The sequence below is a fragment of the Gracilinanus agilis genome, chromosome 2 (genome assembly GCF_016433145.1).
Source record: "Gracilinanus agilis isolate LMUSP501 chromosome 2, AgileGrace, whole genome shotgun sequence".
NCBI classification, from domain to species: domain Eukaryota; kingdom Metazoa; phylum Chordata; class Mammalia; order Didelphimorphia; family Didelphidae; genus Gracilinanus; species Gracilinanus agilis.
The window spans coordinates 669950823-669971194 of record NC_058131.1 but is presented as its reverse complement, the minus strand read 5'-3'; the positions used below and the strand labels follow the sequence as shown (position 1 = coordinate 669971194).

The 20372-nt window shown below is 38.5% G+C and overlaps 1 protein-coding gene across 2 annotated transcripts in view; it reads left to right on the top strand.

Moving 5' to 3' along the window:
* ADK (adenosine kinase) overlaps positions 1-20372 on the top strand; it is a 599089-nt gene that overhangs the window by 516669 nt on the left and 62048 nt on the right. For both annotated transcript variants that reach the window (XM_044659050.1, XM_044659053.1), the window contains exons 8-9: positions 4029-4064; positions 13779-13893. In XM_044659050.1, coding sequence (XP_044514985.1) covers positions 4029-4064; positions 13779-13893 — 151 coding nt within the window. The remainder of the gene's footprint in view (positions 1-4028; positions 4065-13778; positions 13894-20372) is intronic.

Genomic DNA, 20372 nt, shown 5'->3' with positions numbered 1-20372 from the left:
CTAGTTGCCCTAACCAATGAACATTGCTTTCATGTGCCTCTATTTTTAGATGAGTATAACTATTATCTTGGACTATTTTTGTTTAATTCTTTGGGGATAAAAGAAGACCTCTCACAATGGTCGGGATCTTTTGGTCTTGACTAGAAGTCCAGCTTAATTGTGAGACTGACCCTCTTACAATAAACCTATTTCTTTATGGCTTGGAGACTTTGATTTGTGTTCTCGTGGTTAGAAATTACACAAGTGTTAGATTTAATGACCTCTGAGATTCCTTCTAATTCTAAGTCTGTGATCCTCTAAAACCACAATTCAGGAAGTTAGATTGTAGTTTGTCTCAACCTGATCCCCTAAAACATTAATCCTTTTCTTATAGTGGTTTGTATTTCCTGCTCACAGCCAGCATTTCCAGGCTGGCATGATACCATGCAGGCTTTGAATCAACAGCTCCATCAGACCACAGACCATTATTCTTTGAATGTGATTGCCTGTGGTTTCACTAACAGAAGGAGCTTCTGGTGATAAACATCCTGGGAGTGACTTTAGCCCAGGTTCACCCATGCAGTAGATGTCAGGCTAGGTTTGAACCCAGGGCTTGCTGTCTCAGAGGCTAGTTTTCTATCCAGTACTCTGTACTACTTCCCTGGTGTTTGATTACCTAACTTTAAAAAAAAAATCTTTTATGTAGTGGCACATTCACAATCCAGAGCTAAGTTGAGCAGGCTTTGGTGTCATCTACATTAGAAATATTCTGTTGTTTGTTTTTTTTTTTTTAATAAGCAACTGAGTATTAACTGAAATGCATATAAAAGCAAACAATTTTTCAATTGTATACTAATGGAAGCTATCTTTACATTTATATATACTGATTTGTATGTGTATATATATATATATATATATATGATGAAGCTGTCTCCTTTCCTCCGTCTCCTCCTCCTCCTTTCCTCCACTACTCTGAAATGTTATTCTTTAAAAGGATGTGTGTTCTACTTAATAGCAGTATGCTAATCCCTTTTAAATATCTTTCTGCAAAAGTATGCATACACAGATTTCACTTACTATTAATATTCAGACATCCTCTTCCCCAAAAAAGCCCACAACAACTACCTTAATTTGGCTGTTCCAAGTCCAAGCTTTGTTCTTGGCTCCCTAGTGCTATTTGCAGCCTGATCTCAGAGGCAGAGGGCCTACTGGGATATATAAGTCCTAAATGGTGGTATGGTGTAGATGAGGGGCTCAGGCATTAATTACATGTCATTTTATTCACAACAGTCAATTCCAGAAAGGAAAAAATGTCTCTGTTGTTGTGAAAGACATATTATTGGGGTAGCGCTCTTTGTAAACCCCAAATGATACTGTATTTCAGCCCAAATGACAGTGGAAGCTGATTTCAAAAATGTGACCTGTCTAAGAGAGATGAAATAATAGGGAAAGTTTTCAAAATGGAAAGGGGCATTAATGTGAAATCCAGCTCCTCAGAAATTCTCTTCCCCAGCCTGTTTCGCTTTGCTGTTGTCGCATGTCACGCATGAATGGAACTGCTGGTCTCCCAGGGGATCGCTAAAGCTTCTGGGGAGGTTGTTTATTTCCTTAATCCCTCCTCCTTTGTGATTTTTTTTTTTAATGTCAGATCCAAAATGGAAACCCTGTAAATATAATGATTATCACATGGATAATCACCTCCATTAGGAACCACCCTGCTTCCCTCTCCTAACCTCAGCTTTTCTCCACATGTCACAGCCACTCCAAGGTTGGATTTCAACCTGACTGCTTTATTAGATATGGGAAGTTCAGTCTGTGGTGCCCCAGGCAGCACAGATGGGGACCGCTTGTTTCCTTTTCTCACTTTTATTATGAAAAGACACTGGAAAGCCCTCTTCATTATGATCTGGTTAATTCTCTTGGAAGTGTCCCTAATGTTTAGAACCTCTCTTACTTCTCTGCCTTAAGTTACAACCCCACCTACACCCCTAAAGTACTCTTTGGCCTTCCGTGCTCAGAGATTAGAATTCTTCTTGAAATTTTCACTGCACCAAACTGTTCCTGTGATGTTAAGTTTGATTGAAAGGGAAAAATAAATGTTGTTGTTTCCCTAAGCCAAAAACACCTTCAGATCAGAGTTAGCTATGGGAAAGTCTGCAGTGATAGGAGCCATCTGCCTTCTCTAATGGAGTGATGAGGGCTCCAGACCCAAGATCAAAGGAAGGTGGGAGGAAGTCCAAAGATAAGATCTTTTGAAGGCACAGAACAAGTGCTTAACCTTTCTAGTGACAGGGCCCACAGTCCTTGCCATTTTAGAGGATTCTGAGATAGCAAATTGAGTCTTTTTTAAAATACCTCCCTTTCCCAACAAGAAATATATTTGTATCACTGTTTCTTGACATCCTTCGCTGTTACTGTTTTTCTAGCTTAGCAATAGTTAAATAAAGCTGCAAATGACTTGTAGTAGAAAAGGTATGCTACAACTGATCAATCTCAATTTATTATCTGATTATGTGTGACCCAAGTTGTAAGTTAAAATATTGTTCTAATTATAGTATGGGAATCCTTGCTTGTTGTTTGCTTTTGAGCATTGTGTTTTATCCCCCTCCTCACTCCCCAGATTTCCCCTCTTACCCTTGTGCCTAGATCCATTGAAGTTTTACATGCCCATAATGATGTTCTATGTAAATAAATAGTCCTAATGGGGCCTTTCAAGTTGCCTTTTTATATGAGAATGAGCTTAGCTAATCACATGGCAGCTTGGGAAAACATGGCATTGATAGAGTTTGATCCTTACACTCTTCCTTGACAGCTAGGCCAGCAAGTGTCATTGACTGTGTGATGTACAAGAAGGAATGCTATTGTAAATAAATTGTCCAAATGGCTAACCTCTCCTGGACCCACTTGTCAAGGGCATGATTTGATTTTTTTTGTAGAAGGAGGGTGGTCAGCATCAGCTTAAGCTAACTTGGTCAGCCTCATGTTTCTCTAGCAAACAGCCTGAGGAGTTGTGCTTTTCAGCTTATCACTTTGTATTAACTTCAATGTCCAGCTGTAATCATCCATTTTGTCCTTTCCAAATTATCAAAATGGCCCTCCAGATCCAATTCGTATGATTGGGGGGGATGGTTGGGGGGTGCATGCACGTGCACATGTGCACACCAACTCACTTTCCCAGTCAAGGTTTTGCTAGTGTGTTTTCTGACACATAGGTAGTACTGAATGTGGTGGTCTAAACCCAGACTCTCCTTTCTCCCTTACATGGTTTGGGGAAGCAGTTATTTCAGGCGTATTGGATCTGCTCACTACCCTGTTAGGCTCAAAGCCCATCCTTCTATTAATATCTCTTGGCAGAGATAATTTGGAGGAATGTAAGTTAAGATGTAAGGGCTCTTGACAGTTGTCTGCAATATTTTTTCATATTAAAGAGAGAAGCAGATTGGGAAGCAAAATTGCTACCATTTTTTATCAGCCTTGGATTTTAAAATATGGGCATGAAACAAACAGGTTTGATCAGTAATAAGAAGAAAAGGGAGTTGACTACTTGGATTCATTTCTGCCATTTGTTATGTTGCTGTGACCTAGGATTAAGACATTAAGTATATAATAATGTCCCTTAGATCGGGCCATTAGCATTAAGATATTTTTTAAGCCAAGGAGACTTTAAGTTATTTTTAGGTTTCACGTCTGAGCATTTGAGGTCACGTTAATAAGACCACGATGGTATAGTCTTTGATTAAAGGTGTAGCTGTTGGTCCGTTTCTGGGGTTTGAAGTGGTCTTCTCTGAGCAAGGTCAGACCTCCTTCCCTTAGTGCGGCATCCACGTGCAAACATGCCCCGCATCCTCTTCGTCTGAACTCGAGAAGTCCGTGGGGCTTGGGGTGCCCGGGTGGGGGCGGGGGATCTTTTCAGTACCAACATCAAAATGGCACTCTCTGGGTACACGGAGATAATTGTATCAAAGGAAGATAGCTTGGACGCGCTTCAGCATGGGTTATTTCTTCATTATCTAGCACTTTATAATTAACTGTTCCTTTTTTTATTTCAGGAAGCCATCGCTTTTGCTAGAGAGCAAGGCTTCGAGGTGAGTTAACCCACAATTGCACACTAAACAGATCCTAAAGGTTTTTTCTTGCTGATAATGAAGTTCTTTTGGACAGTGATTGATGTGCTATTATACTCCCCGAGCTGCACCGCCGTTGCCATGGAAACCTGGCAGTCGTCATGGTTTCTTTGTTCTGCCAGCACAGTGTTATGACGCACTCTGCTAGGTCTGCACCCAACATCGCCTACAGATGTTATTTATTGAATTTTGAAAAGCCTCTTGGGAAGCCAAGAGGTTGGGCACGATTTCAAGCTGCCTCTGCAGATATGGGGCCTGTCAGTTGGCTCAGTTAAAAAGCTACCTCATTAGCTGCATTACACTCCATGAAGATCCTCGGCTGCAGCCGTGGCAGGGCAAGACGAAAGCGGGGAATAGGATGCCCGTTGAAATGACTTCAGCCCTGCCACGTTCACATTATCATTATGCAAATCCATTTCAGAAAGGTTGTATTTAAAGTTGTTAGGAACTGATTAATTTAAACCCCCACTTATATAAACTGCCTGTTTGGGGTTTGGGAGAAGGGGCGGAGGTTACATAATATAAAGTATATATAAATAGGATCCCCGCCACCCCCCCCATCGTAGAGTCCTGAAGCAAACGCTGGCGCTCAGGAGTGATGTACAAAGCCCCACTTCCACTTGCCTGTGAGTTTTTCATCTTGACAAGGTATTCCTTCAAGAGGCTCGGTGGGGTTGTTATTGACTCCAATCAGATTGCAGTCATTGCCAAATGATTAGCTGTGGAATAGAGCCTCACAATATGATGTTGGAAAACACAACTCCTAATTCGAAGCCAGGTTAACTGAGGGGGAGGAATCTACTCTGGCTGTCAGATTGAGTGGGCAGGTCTATGTATAATTCTGTGTTCCACACGATACCTTAGTATGCCATTCAGCCCAAATCTTAAATAATAAAGAGCTTGTTTAAATCTGAGGGAGAGGGAGAGAGTAGAAAAGGATACACAAACCCTCACCTTATATACTTATATACTTACCACCCAGATAGGCCAATGAAAGATGATTGAGTGATGTTAGTATAGCACAGTTTGAACTTCTCAGAGGAGGTGAGAGTGTGAATTTGTATAAAGAGGTAGCAATGGCTAATTGTTTTCATTACTGGAAATTGCCCTCAGTTAAGCAGGCATTTCACCTGTGTCACTACTTTTGACATCTAGACCCAAGACCTTTCCCAGATGAGGATGATGAGGCATGGAATGTAAGGAATCTCTTGGATGCCAAACATCACACATTAGCACCCTGGAGAACTTGGGGATTCTGTTTCCAAATCCTTGACCCTGACTCCAGGAGACTTGCCTTGTGAGAACTATGGTGCTAACCCAGTGGTTGTCTGCATATTTGTTTCAGGGGATTCTCCTTGATGGAGACAAGCATTCACTTGTTTTTCTTCATATTTTTGTCTCCACTTTGCGATTTCTCAAACCAGTAATAGACCAACAAGATTAATGCAGCCAGGATAATGTGCATCTGAGTAGACAAATGTTTAGATCATTAGAATACAAATATTCCTGATACATTTTTTAAAAGTTGAGATGTTGGTGATGATGAAAAATTATCATATTAAAAATAGATGTCTTAAGTTGTTATATATATATCAGAAATCTTTAACTGATAGAAGCTTGTGGAATGCAGATCTCTTATTTCCTATCAGGTTCCTTTTCTGTTGTATATTGTGGTTTTTAAAATGTACTTCTATCAAATAAACACATTTTATAGATGCTTAAAAATATAATGTGTAGCATAATAAATGAATGTGATCCCAAAGTAGCTAGACAATAAAAAAGAGGAAATAGTTTATTAAGCTTGCCCATTTTATATTTTTATTGCTCTCTTGAGCTCCAGTTCTGATTGTGCCTGGTTTAAATTCAGCTTCAGTGACACACTGCTCTTGCTGTTGTCTGCTAACTACCATCATATTAGCTTTTCCATTAGTACTTAAGAGATTCCAGTGGGGCTTCATCTGGTCACCTTACATCTGCCATATTTGATTACAGCATCTCAACAAAGTGCACAGTGATTACAATCCTTTACCTGATTAGCTCTTTACATGGCAAAAACTGACCTGTCAGTTGTGTTGACAGTGATGTATAAGATTGACAAATTTACAGCATATCAGTGACAGTGTTCTCTTTCCCTCCCTGCATTTGCAAAAAACTGAACTGTGTAAACACAGTCCACAAGCAGAACAACCTCAATTAAACATTTGATTATTAAAACTTACTACATATGGGAGAAGTTCCATGGTTTCATAATGCCATATCCAGCAGATAATAATATGAAAGAATCAACTCCTAAGGGTTCAATATTGCCGAGAAACAAACAAAGACCATTCAAACCAACCAATTTTAAACCTATGAGACCTTATGAGTTTCAAGCCTTTTTGGACTCTTTGGATTCTCCACTTGAATTCTCCTTCCCTTGTCCTCTGTTTTTTGGGAAAGAGTAAATAGGCTTGAGAAGAAAGAGAGGAAGAAAAGCATGAATCCTTTTCATCACTACTGTCTCCCTGACTTCTTCTTTAATTATAATTTGTATTCACCAAGAATTTGTCCCAAGTAGATCCCAAAACTATTGAATTTGGCTGCCACTGATTTATCTGTTGAGAGACCCACTCAAATTAATAATAATAACCAATTTTTAATCATTAGGAATTATCCTCTGTGTTATTGTTCATGACATTCTACTTAGCATCTTTGTAAATTTGGGATAATGCTTCTTTTTAAAAAATCTTCAGTCTCCAAAATGGATTCAGTAATTTACAGTGAGAGAGAGAGAGAGACAGCTAGCCAGGGTACTGGAGAATGAGATAAGAACTGGAGCTGGGCAGAGCAAAAAAAGCAGAAAAGAGAGGGTATTTTTATGGAAGTGATGGAAAATTGCTTGGTCCCTGATTTAAATGACAGCCTTGCTAAGAATTTAAAATGACAATACTTGGGGTAAAGTTTCATAAGGGTTTTTATTATGCCAGAAACTCAGTTCAAATAGGAATGATTTTCAAAATATACATTATTTTGAGGATATAATGATTAAAAATTTATATTTTTAGTACTTACATCAAATAAAATCAGACTCTTTAAAAGTATGTTCTGCTTATAAATGGCTTTAAAATCTTTATTAAAAATTGTTTTAAGTAAAATAAAGAGGTAGGGAAAGCCCACAAAAGCTCAAGTACAAAAGTGCTTAATATTATCATTGTCTGTGAAACAGAGCATGTGTTGAGTGATTAAGATAGGTCAGACTTTCTCTGCTAGACAATTTTTTCACTCTTGCTCTTAACCAATTCTCTCTGACTTGGTTGGCAGCAGTGGTTCTGTAAGACATGATAACTTATTTTATGCATGCATGGAGTGTATTTTCATGACCAGCCCAGAGCCTTTTTGACTAGAAGCCTTCCCGTTATACATCTGATTATATAGTCAAAAAAGTACAGGTGGAGAAGGAGAGAGCTATGATTCAGGAAAATCTATGTGATGTCCTAAAATAAGCATCCTGACCTCCACAAACTCCCCCACAAAGAACAGGAAAGCAGTGACCTCACAGAGTGACTTTATGCCTGTAACAAGATGGAGTAAATTCTTCCAAACATTTAAATACACAGAGTACTTCTTCCCAAGAAGTTCTGACAACCCCGCTCTTGGTTCTGCTCCATATTCCTTAACAAAACAATAACCCAGGCCCTGCTAGAAGACCATGGTGTTGTATCCTTGGGCAAATTCTTCTAATATGAGGAAGAATCTATTTAATTCAGAAGACATGAAAGGGATGTTTGGTTTTTTTTCTGACTCTATCTATATCTCCCTGACCTATCATATTGGCATCAGATTTCTAAAATAGATTGCCATCTCTTTGCAAAACATTTAAGTATTAATTGAGGCAGCATTTGGGGAACAAGAGAGATACCATTCTGCTTGTGTTGGTCTTTAGCCCAGTGATACTAAGCTTTTGTATCTGTGATTTTATTTTATTTTATTTTATTTTTTTTATTTTAAACCCTTAACTTCTGTGCATTGACCCATAGGTGGAAGAGTGGTAAGGGTAGGCAATGGGGGTCAAGTGACTTGCCCAGGGTCACACAGCTGGGAAGTGTCTGAGGCCGGATTTGAACCCAGGATCTCCCGTCTCTAGGCCTGGCTCTCAATCCACTGAGCTACCCAGCTGCCCCCTGTATCTGTGATTTTAAATAATGGAATAGAAAGGATAATAAGTTTGCAGATGAAATAAAACATAAAGTGTGTATCAGCATATTGGGAGAAGATAGTACATTTCAATTTCAATAAATTGGAGATCCAGCAGTTTATAGAACCCATCTAATAAGAGAAATGTGCAGGCTAAGGCACTTGGGGTAGAGATTCTTGCCGAGAAGCAGACTCCTAAAAGCAGGCTAAGAAATGACTTCTTTTATAAGATTATGACAAAATTAAAAGTCACGGCTGGTCACAAATCAGACATGAATCCATCTGGTAGTACATAACCTTAAAAGAAAAAAGTTGTAGAAAGACTTACATGAACTGATGAAAGTGAAGTGAGCAGAACCAGAAGAATATTGTATGCAATAACAGCAATATAGTTCAAGAACAAGTGTGAATGACCTGGCTGTTCTTAGCAAAACAGTGATCTAAGACAATCCCAAAGGCTCAAGATGAAAAATGCCTTCTGCCTCCAGAGAAAGAACTGATGGATTCTGAATGCAGACCAAAATATACTATATTTCACTTTGTTCTTCATGTGTCTCTTCCACAAAATGACTAATTTGTAAAATTTTTACATGATTGCACATATTAAATCTGTATCAGATTGCTTACTATCTCAGGGATTAGGAAAGAGGAAAGAATTTGGAACTCAAAAGTTTTTTAAAAGAATATTAAAAATATTTTATATATAATTAGGGGAAAATAATTTTTTTTAAAAGAAAGATTCAAAGTGGATAAAGAATGAACTGTAGGGGGCAGCTGGGTAGCTCAGTGGAGTGAGAGTCAGGCCTAGAGACAGGAGGTCCTAGGTTCAAACCCGGCCTCAGCCACTTCCCAGCTGTGTGACCCTGGGCAAGTCACTTGACCCCCATTGCCCACCCTTACCAATCTTCCACCTATGAGACAATACACCGAAGTACAAGGGTTAAAAAAAAAAAAAAAGAATGAACTGTGCTCATATACTATGACAGAAAGCTATTTAAGTGGTTTGTCAAAATATCTTGAACAATGGCTGCAAATGGAAAATAAGTGAGCTTAGAATTTAATTTAATAAAAGGAAATAAAGTTGAATATCATTTGGAAAACTAAAAGAAAAGAAAGTGTTTGAGGCAGTATGTTTCTAAGAGTTATAGATTTATCCTATTATTTTCCATTGGTCAATTCTCAATACTCATTGCTAATGAGACCCTTTCCTCTGTAGAAATTAGGTACTAAATTCTAAATATGGAGAAATTGGAGAGAGTTTTAAGGAGTAACACAGCTATGTAAAGTCCTGTAAAACAAAATATATGAGGAAATATTCAGTGAAATAGGATTTAGCCTGGAGGGAAAAAGGTTGAGGAGATCCTTAGCAGCATTCTAGTTTTTTGAAGACTTTTAACATGAGTATAAAAAGCTTTATTTTGTTTTTACTCTCTGTTAAGTGGAAGCAAGCATTAATGTTCAGAAGCTTCATTGTGAGGGATACGAATTAGGCACATAGCTTAGAATGACTGATTGACAGATTTATGAATTTCTCTAAATGTCTCTCTAAATATAAAACAATAGAAAGCTATATGTGAATCTTTACATGTTGGCCTACCTATAGGCAGAGGATCAGATTAAAGGACCACAAACTTTCTAGCCTGTGGTACCTTTATTCCAAGATGTACTGTAACCTAAGAACAATGACTATTAAGAAAGGACCACTAATACTGGAGCCCTGACTCCCCTCTTCTAGCTCTCCAACCATGGGCAAGTGGCTCTGTAAATAGTGAGAATAATATTTGTTTTAACTACTTCAGAAGATTGTTGTGAAGGAACGGTTTTATATACTTTTAAGCTTTATATAAATAATAAATTATAAAGTCCTTGAGGACAGAGACTAAAGTTTTAGCTGAACTTTTTATCTTTCCCAGCATGAAGCATAAGTGCTCTGTACATTCCTAGTTAGATAATGCTCAGTGAACACAGCATTAGGCCCAGAGTCAAGAAGACCTGACTTCAAATGGGGTGTCAGACACTGGCTGTGTGACCATGGGCAAGTCACTTAACTTCTACCCCAGTTTCCTCATCAGTAAAATGGGGACCATATTGACCCTTATCTCCTAGGGTTATTATGAAGATAAAAAGAGATATTGTTAAAGCCCTTTGTAAACCTTAAAGTACTGTATAAATATTGTTATTAGGTGTTTAATCATTGTTTGTTGGACAGATAAATGAGCCCCTCAAAGCTCCCTCAAGAGTCGTAGAATGACTGGTTTACTCTTTACCTCATCCTGACTGTTGAGGTCAATCTTTCATTTGAAAATAGAGTCTTCATTCCTTGACGGGTCCAGTTATCTGGAGCTAATATTTCAAATGATGATCAGAGAAAAATCCTCATATTCCCAAGATGAGATTTTTTAAATTTCAATGTAAAAGGCTCCCCTCCTACAATGCAGGTGTGTTCTCTCACATTATTTCATTAGTAGGCCACGATCATATCCATTTATCCCTCATTCCTCAATGCAGCAGTACTGGAAATTAACCTTTGAAAACCAGTCTTTTTCCTGTTAGGCTTAGGATGTGCATAAACTCTACTTTCAAGTACATGTCAAAAGACTTTCTAAGAATCATGTTTTATCTTTAACAAGCATACAGGCCCTATAAGAGCCCTAAACTTGTTGCTGAACCAACATCTTAAAATAGTATTCCAGATTTTGTGCCAAGCCAACCACCTCTCCAGCGCTTTGGAGAGAAAGAAAGTGAAGAAATATCAATGGATGTCATACACCATCATAACAACTCTGTCCTGGAAAGAATAATCCTGGTACAGTCTGATGCCTGCTCCTGGTTTCTTGTCTTAAATCCTAAAGAACTGAGTATGGAAGCTCCATGGTCTCTGAAGTCTTCTCCTGGTCATCAACCAGAAATAAAGCCAAGATGGCACCAAGGCCATCAGGCTATCACTGCCTTCCCTCCCAAGATAGGATATTACACTTGGAATAGGGACAGGGGCCATGGCATGTTCTGGTACATCACTTCCTAATTCCTTAAGTATCTACATGCATTCAAGGCTTCCTCTTGTTTTGCCTTTAGGTTTGGGGCTTCTAGTTTTTCAGTACAGTCACTCCTTCAGCAAGCATTTATGAAATGTCTACTTCATGCCAAGTACTGCCCTAAACACTAGAGGTACAGAAGTGAAATACTCTCTATTCCTGCATGATACCTAATAATTATTATCTTCTAGGGTTATTATTATATTATTACTAGAAGATACCATGGTGCACTGAGCACTGGGCCTGGAGTCAGGAAGACCTGAGTTTAAATCTAACCTCAGACACTTGCTAGCCACGTGGCCCTAGGCAAGTCACTTAGCCTGGCTCAACTTGTTTCCCTGTCTGTAAAATGGGAGTAACAGGTCATTGTAATGATAAAATTTGAAAATATTTATAAAGCATTTTGAAAACCTTAAAATGTTGTATAAATGTTTTTTTGTTGTTGTTATAAAATTTATAGGTTCCGAGAGGAAGGAAAGGAGGGAGAGATACAACATATACACAGTGAAACGAGCAAATTTTTCCCCAGCTGTAAGGATTCCCCTTGGTGTTGGGGAATTCTTGGTGAGGAACTATCTAGGCAGATCTTAAAACTGCTTTTCAATCAGTAGTTCTTAGAACATTGCCTGGTGCACTGAGAAGTTCAGTGATTTCTCTACCATCAGATAGTATGTGTGGAAGGGCTTGAGCCTAGGTCCTTCCAACTCCAAGGCTAGCTCTCTAGGCACTAAACCATGTTGCCTTTCAAAATAAAAAATAGATTACAAACAAATATAAAGTAAAATGGGGGGGAAGAAGCATGGATTTTGAGGGCACCAGCATCTGAGAGGACCTAAAAAAAAGGCTCCGTTAAGAGATGTTTTTGAGCTGAATCTTGAAGGAAGCCAGGAATTCTAATAGACCACAGCCAGTAGAGAGTGTATTCCTAGTATGAGGGACAGCCTATTCGAAGGTAGAAATGTTATGGGGTTTCAACCAGATGTTATAGGGTACAATGATGAACTCCTGGGTTTGGGAAGGATACCTTTTGCAAGAATGCAAGACTTCGAAACTTAGCTTAAAAGTAAAAAGAGAAACTTATTAATTTGGAAAGTAATGTTGAGAATGGCCTGGAGGATAGGAAGGTGGGATAGCAAGCAAGGTGGAACAGCAAGATGGGGAGGTGGGGGGGGGGGGACAACATGGATGAAAAAGCTGTTTCCCCCAGTTACAGGGTGAGTAGAATGCTTCAGTTCAGGGGTTTTTAAATTCTTTACAACAGTGGAGATGTGACTCTAGTGTGGTAACCACTCTGGCATTTGGTGGGGTGTTCAGTCATCTGACTGGGTCTGCCTGAAGACATAGGGGGTGGCTCTCATAGTTCAGAGGACAGATAGATGTCTGAAATACACCTTGATGGTATCAAGGTATAGTCTGGAGGTGCATCTCCATATCCATTTCAAACTAAAGGACGATTCAAAGGTGATACTAATCTCAGGGCCTTACAGTTCTTGGGTTAGGAGTCACAAGGACAGAAAGGAGCAAGGGAATTTTCCCTGTTTACAGTTTGCCTGGGTTAGGGGTACAGTGTTCATGCCATCTCTGTACAATGCCCATGGCAGAAATAGGGAGTAAACTGTCATGGCAGAGGAAACTGCAAGTAGGCCATTTAGCTGGAAGATAAGAGTGCTTATAGGCAGTAAGTCCACAAAGGCAGGCTGGGAAGGGCTTTAAAGGACAAACAAAGAAGTCTGAACTTTATCTTAGTGGCATTCGGGAGAGCCACTGAAGTTTCTTGGGCAGAGGAGTAACCTGGCCAGAGCTGAGTTTTAAGAATATCAATATGACATCTGTGTAAAGGGAAAAGGAGACTTAGGAAGCAGGAAAAGCAAGGGTATGTTTACCATGTAAACCTGCCTAGTTTGCCTACTACTTTTCTCTTTCCCAATTCTTGAGAGAGGAAATGTCTTCTTTCCTTTATTCCCATTGTCTTTCTAACTTTGTTCCCTTCTTCTTCTAAACACCTTTCTGGGTACTTTGGACTCCCCTTATATAATGACAATAAAGTGTAAAAAACTATTTCCTGGCCCCAGAAATTTCAAGGCAAACAGCCTTTATGGAAAGGGGTACCTCCAAAGGAATCTGCAACTTTTAGAGTTCCATTTGCAACATTGAGAGGAGTAGGGAGGACCAGCTGGAATAAAAGCCCTCAAAAAAAGACATTTTTTCTTTCTATTGCAGTTATTTCACCAGCTTCATATTAGAGTGGTTGGTTTAGCTATAATATTATTTCCAGAGTTAGTCAGTAGCATCATTATGTTGTATAAACCTTTGAAAGAACAAAATGTCCCCCCTTTTTCAAATTGCCTTAATAGATGCTTAATAGATCTATTTTATTCTCCTTATAAGCCACAAATCCTTCATCTGCTAATAAAGTTCTGTTTTCCTGGTCTGCTTATAAGATTTTTCTCTTCATTTCTATTAATAGACTGAAGAAATTAAAGAAATAGCCCGGAAGGCACAAGCCCTGCCAAAGGTGAACTTGAAAAGGCAGCGAACTGTAATCTTCACCCAAGGGAAAAATGACACAATAATGGCTACAGGTACATGTGAAAATGAGCATTGTGTGATATATGCTGTGTTATAGATATTCATCATATTTTTATCACATGCCACAAATTTTTATTCCTTCATAATGTATTCACAGTAACATGTCTATCTTAATTTTTGTTTTAATTTTAATAAATAGATCTTGCCTTCCATTTTCCAGCAGCAACGATTTCTTTTTAAAAGGTGATGATTTACTAAGTAAAGGAGACTAAAAACTTACATTTTCAGGGCAAATCCTACAACTGTGATTTATTTCGATTTTTCCGATGTGAGATTTTTTTCATCCATCTAAATGTCTTTACTGAGAACTAGAGACACCCTTTCCTTGTGAAGCAGTTGTTGCTTCTTTGGTGTGGTAAGTTTAAGCTTTTGTGAAAATAAAGAACTGAAATACAGGGCTAAGTGAATTTCCAGCCCTGATGTATGTTAGTCAAAATTCTCACTTGTAGTTTTCCTCCACTGTTGGTTCACAGCATTTTGTGGAAAAATTGGCACAGGTGTTCTGGCCAGCATGCCAGTCATTTTTACAGCTTTAGTCAATGAATAGTCATTGCCTCTTTCATATACCTTAGATTAGGATTAAGCATCTGGGTTAATATCACCTAATTGAACATGTAGTAGGTCCTAGAATTCATATAATGTTTGAAAGTTTACAAAGAGCTATACAAATAGGATCTTATTTGATCCTTACAACAACCTTGAGGTGTGGGCATTATTATCTCCAATTTATAAATGAGAAAGCTGACAAAGACAAAGATTAAGTGATTTGCCCAGCATCACCCAGATAATAAGTGATTAAGGTGGGATTTTAATTCGGGTCTTCCTGATTCCAAACCCTATGCCACCTGCCCATTATTATAGATTATATAGACCCAGTGGTCCCTGCCCTCAAGGAGCCAACAGTCTAATTGGGGAGACAGGAATTATAACTAGTTTTCAGTCTAGTTGGAGAAGGAAGACATTGGAGGCAGAAACACTGTATTATCTGTAATGTAATGTAAATTTGTCCATCTTGCCTACTTTGCCCAATAAAGTTAAAAACAATATAAGTTACAAATTTATAAATAAATTTTAAATTATATTCACCCAGACTCAAGGTGCAGAATGAGAAATAAGTTGTTTAGACATATCCATTGTTGGAATTTATTTCATTTCACTAGGAATGTATGTTACAAAAAATTTTTTTTCTAATTTTTTTTTTAATAAGGAGGGTTGAGGTTGGAAAGAAAGAAAATTTCTTTTTGTTTGTTTAAAAAAAAATTTAATTTTTAAAAATGACCTTCCCCCAAAACAAGAGAGGCAATAATCTAACTACCCACTACATTAGCCAGTCTGCTTTGGAGTATGGTATCTATTTATGGACCTATTTTAATATCAACATTGACAAAAAGGGGGACAGCCAGGACAATGAAGTCATATGAGTCCTTGAAAACTGTGCCATATGAGAATCAATGGAAAGATCTAACAGTGCCTGGTTTTAGAGAACCCAGAATTTGTGGAAGTGGGTAGAATAAGAGGGTTCCTTGTAGGTATTTGAAAGCTGCTATGTTTGTTGTGATTGGCCCTAAAGTTGCAGGACTAGCAGCAGTGAGTAAATGGAGCAACGGGGACCACCCCCCCCCTTTATTATTCAGTTGAAAACCCGTCTTTGAGGCCATCTGGACTACAGCAGTGGTCTTGAGATGGCCTGCCTCAAAAGAGCCCCAGTGCTTTTCATTTTATATTGAGGATATTTTTTCCAATTAAGAATGAGGTAATTTTCATTTCATTGACTCAAAGTCAAGGTAGGCACAAGAACAATTGTTAAACAGCATATGCTTAATGTGAAAGAATCTACCCTCTCTTTTTAAAGGATAGAATTAAAACTTTTTGTTGAGCTTTAGAGTAACTTTATGGTTTGAGGAGGGAAATTTGAAACGTTATGCACTGTTTGTTGTTGCATAGTTCATGCATGTCCTGCCTGAATTACCATAATTGTTTATGAAAAGTGCCTTTTTTGAAGTTTGGGTGGGTGGAACCCAACGGCAAGCAAGATTAGTAACTGCAGCAGAACCATTTCTAATCATGAGTACTGTACAATAGTGAAATATTGACTTTTAAAGTAGTGATTTCCCCACTATAAGTGCTGTAGAGGATGATGGCTAAGATTGATAGTTTGCTTGGACTAGATGGCCTTGGAGATCTCTTCCAACTCTGCAGTTCTCTTACTCTTTAAGCACTATGGGGATTCAGAGAAGGAGGAGATCAATGAAGGCTTAGTGGCAGGAGAAAACTTAATAGAGGAATAAGATGAGCTGAGCTTTCAAGAATGAGTAGAATGTAATGGACCAGGTGCAAGAAGGGAGGGTGTTTCCATGCCAGGAGAATAACATAAGCCAAGTTCCAGGTGCCATATATAGCCTTTTATCATTGCATGGGATGAAAAGTCCTTTTAGTATGTTGATTTCTGCAACTGAAGGGAAGAATTCACAGTGGAAGACTATCTATCTATCCCTGCTATATTTATAGGAAGAACAATCTAAAATGTTTTCCCCTTTATCAAGTGACCTACTCCAGTTGTTCTATAAATGCTGTTTTGAAAAATAATAGGACCCTTGCTAGTCCCACCCTTCTCTGTCCTTCCTTACCCACTCAACCCCAAGCAGGGCCTTCCCTCCTCTCCTTAGCCCCCAGCCCCCGTCACACATTTCATCTTGTAGGAGCGATCATACTCACTTCCTAAGGTCAGTAAAATGCTATTTGGTTGCTCTATATGAAGACATTCCTTTTAGAGTCTTTGTATACTTGAATGATGTAAACTACACTAACAGCAGCTTTTCCAATGTGATTTTGCAAGTCCCTTCCAAAACTGAAACCTTTAAAATTTCACTCTTATCCAGAGATTGAATTTACATCATGCGCTCATTTTATTCTTTAAACCAATCTTGTTAACAAATCTATTAATCCACCCTTGGAAATGTTTACAACCAGGAGCTTATTTGAAGGACATTTGCTAATCTTTGCTGTTCTTACCATATGAAAATGAACTTAAATTAGAGGCTGCACTATATCTGTGCTGCATGATAAATACAAGATGGATCGAGAATCTGTGCGGCAGTGTCAGCTACAAAAGCAAACATGATAAATGTTAATGCAGTTTTGAGCCCTGGGATAAGCTATTCAGTGCACAAGCGGAGCTGAATCTCTTTGCTATGTTGTTATTCATGGCAGCCAAATAAATGTCAATAATAAAAGAGAATTAAAGATTTTCATTTCCCAGAGGCAGTCCTCTAATACGGCTTGATCTTTCATTTCATTTGTAATTCGTTCTCATGTCAGGATGCAATCATTCGCCAGGCTCTGGGTGTCATGTTAAGTCATTTAATAATGATTAAGAACATAAAAATGCTTGGCCTGTGGGGCAATTCTCAGAAGAGATGCCAATTTGTTATTGTTTTCCCCTCCTCTCCTCCTGAATATGGATCAGCTTTTCCCCACCTCCTACCATTAAAATACTAATGAAAGAAGATGTGGGGTGGGGGGTAGGAGAACAGTCCCTTAATTTACCATACTGTAGTATTCTAGAATGGCACAGGGCTGAGCTAACACACTTGTTAAAACACTAATTAGTAGTCGTGCCTTAAACCTTACACTACAAGCTATGTAGAAATCATCACTACTGAGTTTACTACATTTAGGAATAATTGTTCAGTTGAGCTTTCCTTGTTCTCCTCAATGTTCTCCTCAACCCCCTGAATACCTAACTCAGCATATCTACAGTTGAACTGGAAACCTTACAATTATATCCCAAGTAATCCTTTCTTAAGAGTGAAAGTATTTAAAGATCATTTTCTTTAGTAGTTCCAATATGTATGTTCAGAACGAACACACACACACACACACACACACACACACACACACCCCGCATTCCAACCCAATTTAAACTATTTAAAACTGAAAAAAAAAAATATATATATATATATATATATGTATGTATAAATGTATATATGTATATGTATATATGTAATATCTGAGGAGTGGCTTAGAGGAAGTTTAGCTGACGATGTCCATTTTAGGTGACAGGTGACACTCATTTGGAGTGTCAGGTCCTCAATATATGTGGTGCTTAAGAGACAAATGGTGCCCTTTCTGGCCAAATTGGGGAAATGAAAGGCCACCTTTTTAAAAGTTTGCTGGGGATCTGAGAGTCAAGGCTTCCACAACTGTGAATGGGTTGGGATCCTATCCATGTTTGCTTTTTAGATTCAGGTTTGTATTCTGAGGCTTTTGTTGGAATTGAGCCCCTACCATTCTGACTCCAAAATGTCTATTGTTTTCTGGTTCTCAGAGGTGTGCAGCTATGCTAGAACATTTGAGATTGCATGTCACCAAGGCCTTAAGGTATTTGTCTTGTCCACCCTGCTTTGAGCCAAGTCTCTTCAGCTTATGATATAGAAGTTACTTGAGCATCCTACTAAAGTAAGCAATACTTTAGTTTTATGCTGGTCAGGGACTCTGGAGATAGGAGAGAAAGAGGGGAAAAAAGGCTTGTAATTTAATTTTACCATTTGATAGTGGTCTAAGTATTGAGCAGTCCTAACTAGTCACATGGGAATTCATTCAAGGAGATCCATGTATTTCCCCATTTGGAAAATTAAGAAGGCTAATATACTTCAGTATTTTGTAAAGAACTTTCCCTTGAACAGCTCTATGTGGTAGATATTATGATATCTTTACAAATGAGGAACTTCAATTTCTGAGAGGTTAGGGACTTACCCATAATCACTCTTTCAGTAAGCATAGGAACCAAGATTCTAACTTAGACCTTTTGACTTGAAATCCAGTGCTCTTCCTACTAAAATTTGATGCTGCTCAAGAATTAGAGTCTTAGGGGGGGCAGCTGGGTAGCTCAGTGGATTGAGAGCCAGGCCTAGAGAGGGGTCCTAGGTTCAAATCTGACCTCAGACACTTCCCAGCTGTGTGACCCTGGGCAAGTCACTTGACCTCCATTGCCTACCCTTACCACTCTTCTGCCTTGGAGCCAATATACAGTATTGACTCCAAGACGGAAGGTAAGGGTTTAAAAAAAAAAAGAATTAGAGTCTTGACTTACTTAATTTTTAGTTTAAGGCCATGGTATAGGTCAATGAGCCTAATGTTCAGAAGTAGTTAAAGTTTCCATAGCTTGACATATAGCAAGTGATTAATAAATTCTTTTTCATTCATTTATTAATCTCCCTGGGCTGATTGAATTGTAGCTCTTATAAAACACAACTGTGATCACAGCACTTTGTCTTCTCATGCCCTTATCATCTTCCTGTTTTTATTTTCTTTATCTGTGCATGTTTCTTATCTGCCATAGTAAGCTCTTAGAGAGTTGGGACAGAGGCTCATTTGTCTTTATTTATTGCTCTCCCATCAACTAATGTATTGTTTTGGACATAGTAGGCACCCAGTAAATGTTTATAGAATGAATAAATGAACAAGAGGTTCTTAAGAGCTTATTTCAGTTTTTAGGAGAAAGGGGTTGCAGAAATAGCCTTTCTCAGGAATCACAGAATGGTAGGACTTGGTGAATGCTTCTTAATCAAATCAATCAAAAAATATTAAGCACCTTTTTTCTCTGAATAGCAGGCTACAGTTCTAGCCAGATGGAAGTGATCTCTTGATTTGGAGGAGCTTTATCCTTTAAGACAATTGTTTCACCAAACCCACATCAGTAAAAATAAACAATGAAGATTTGGCTTAATGATGTTCCTAGGCTCTCTAAAAATCTTGCAGCCTGTTTACTAGTGAAGTTGTCACGTTATGGGAGAAACCAAAGACTAACATGTTTTTCACATCCCAGAAGATACAAAGTCCCAGAAAGTTTACCCCAGAAAATATGAGCCCTCAAAGGAAAACAATCCCAGTAGGTAAAAGAATAAATAATACCATCCCATCACAATGATTCCTATTGCTACAAAATGTTATTATAAATCATGTTAACACCATAGCCAAACCAATTCTAAATGTTGTTCTTGCTGGCACAGATTAGTGGCAGTATGGTTAAAACCAAGTATCATTCCTCCCAGATGTCAGTGTTAGGCAGTCATGAAAAACACACAAGGCATTTAATAAGTGAGACTTTAAAGAGAAAACCTTCTTTGCCTAGGACCCAATTATCAGATTATATCTTATCTTTTAAATGTTCCCTCTCGAAAAAGGCAAAGCCCTTAATTAGTCAAGAGGCCTGAAATGATATATTGAAGAAGTCCCCTTGTCTTGTTGGATTGACAAGTTCGGAAAGTGGATACTGGAGTTAGCATAACCAAGGGCTGTGCTAGAGAGTGGAGTTGGTTCCTTTATCTTCTATCTGAGCCATTTCTAGCCATGAATGAGGTGCAAAAGGACCATTAGTAGGCAGATTTATTGTTATCATCAGCAATAATTATGTTACATTTATTTAGAGATACACAGTTTGTGAAGGGTCTCCTCCCAGCAACCCTGGAAT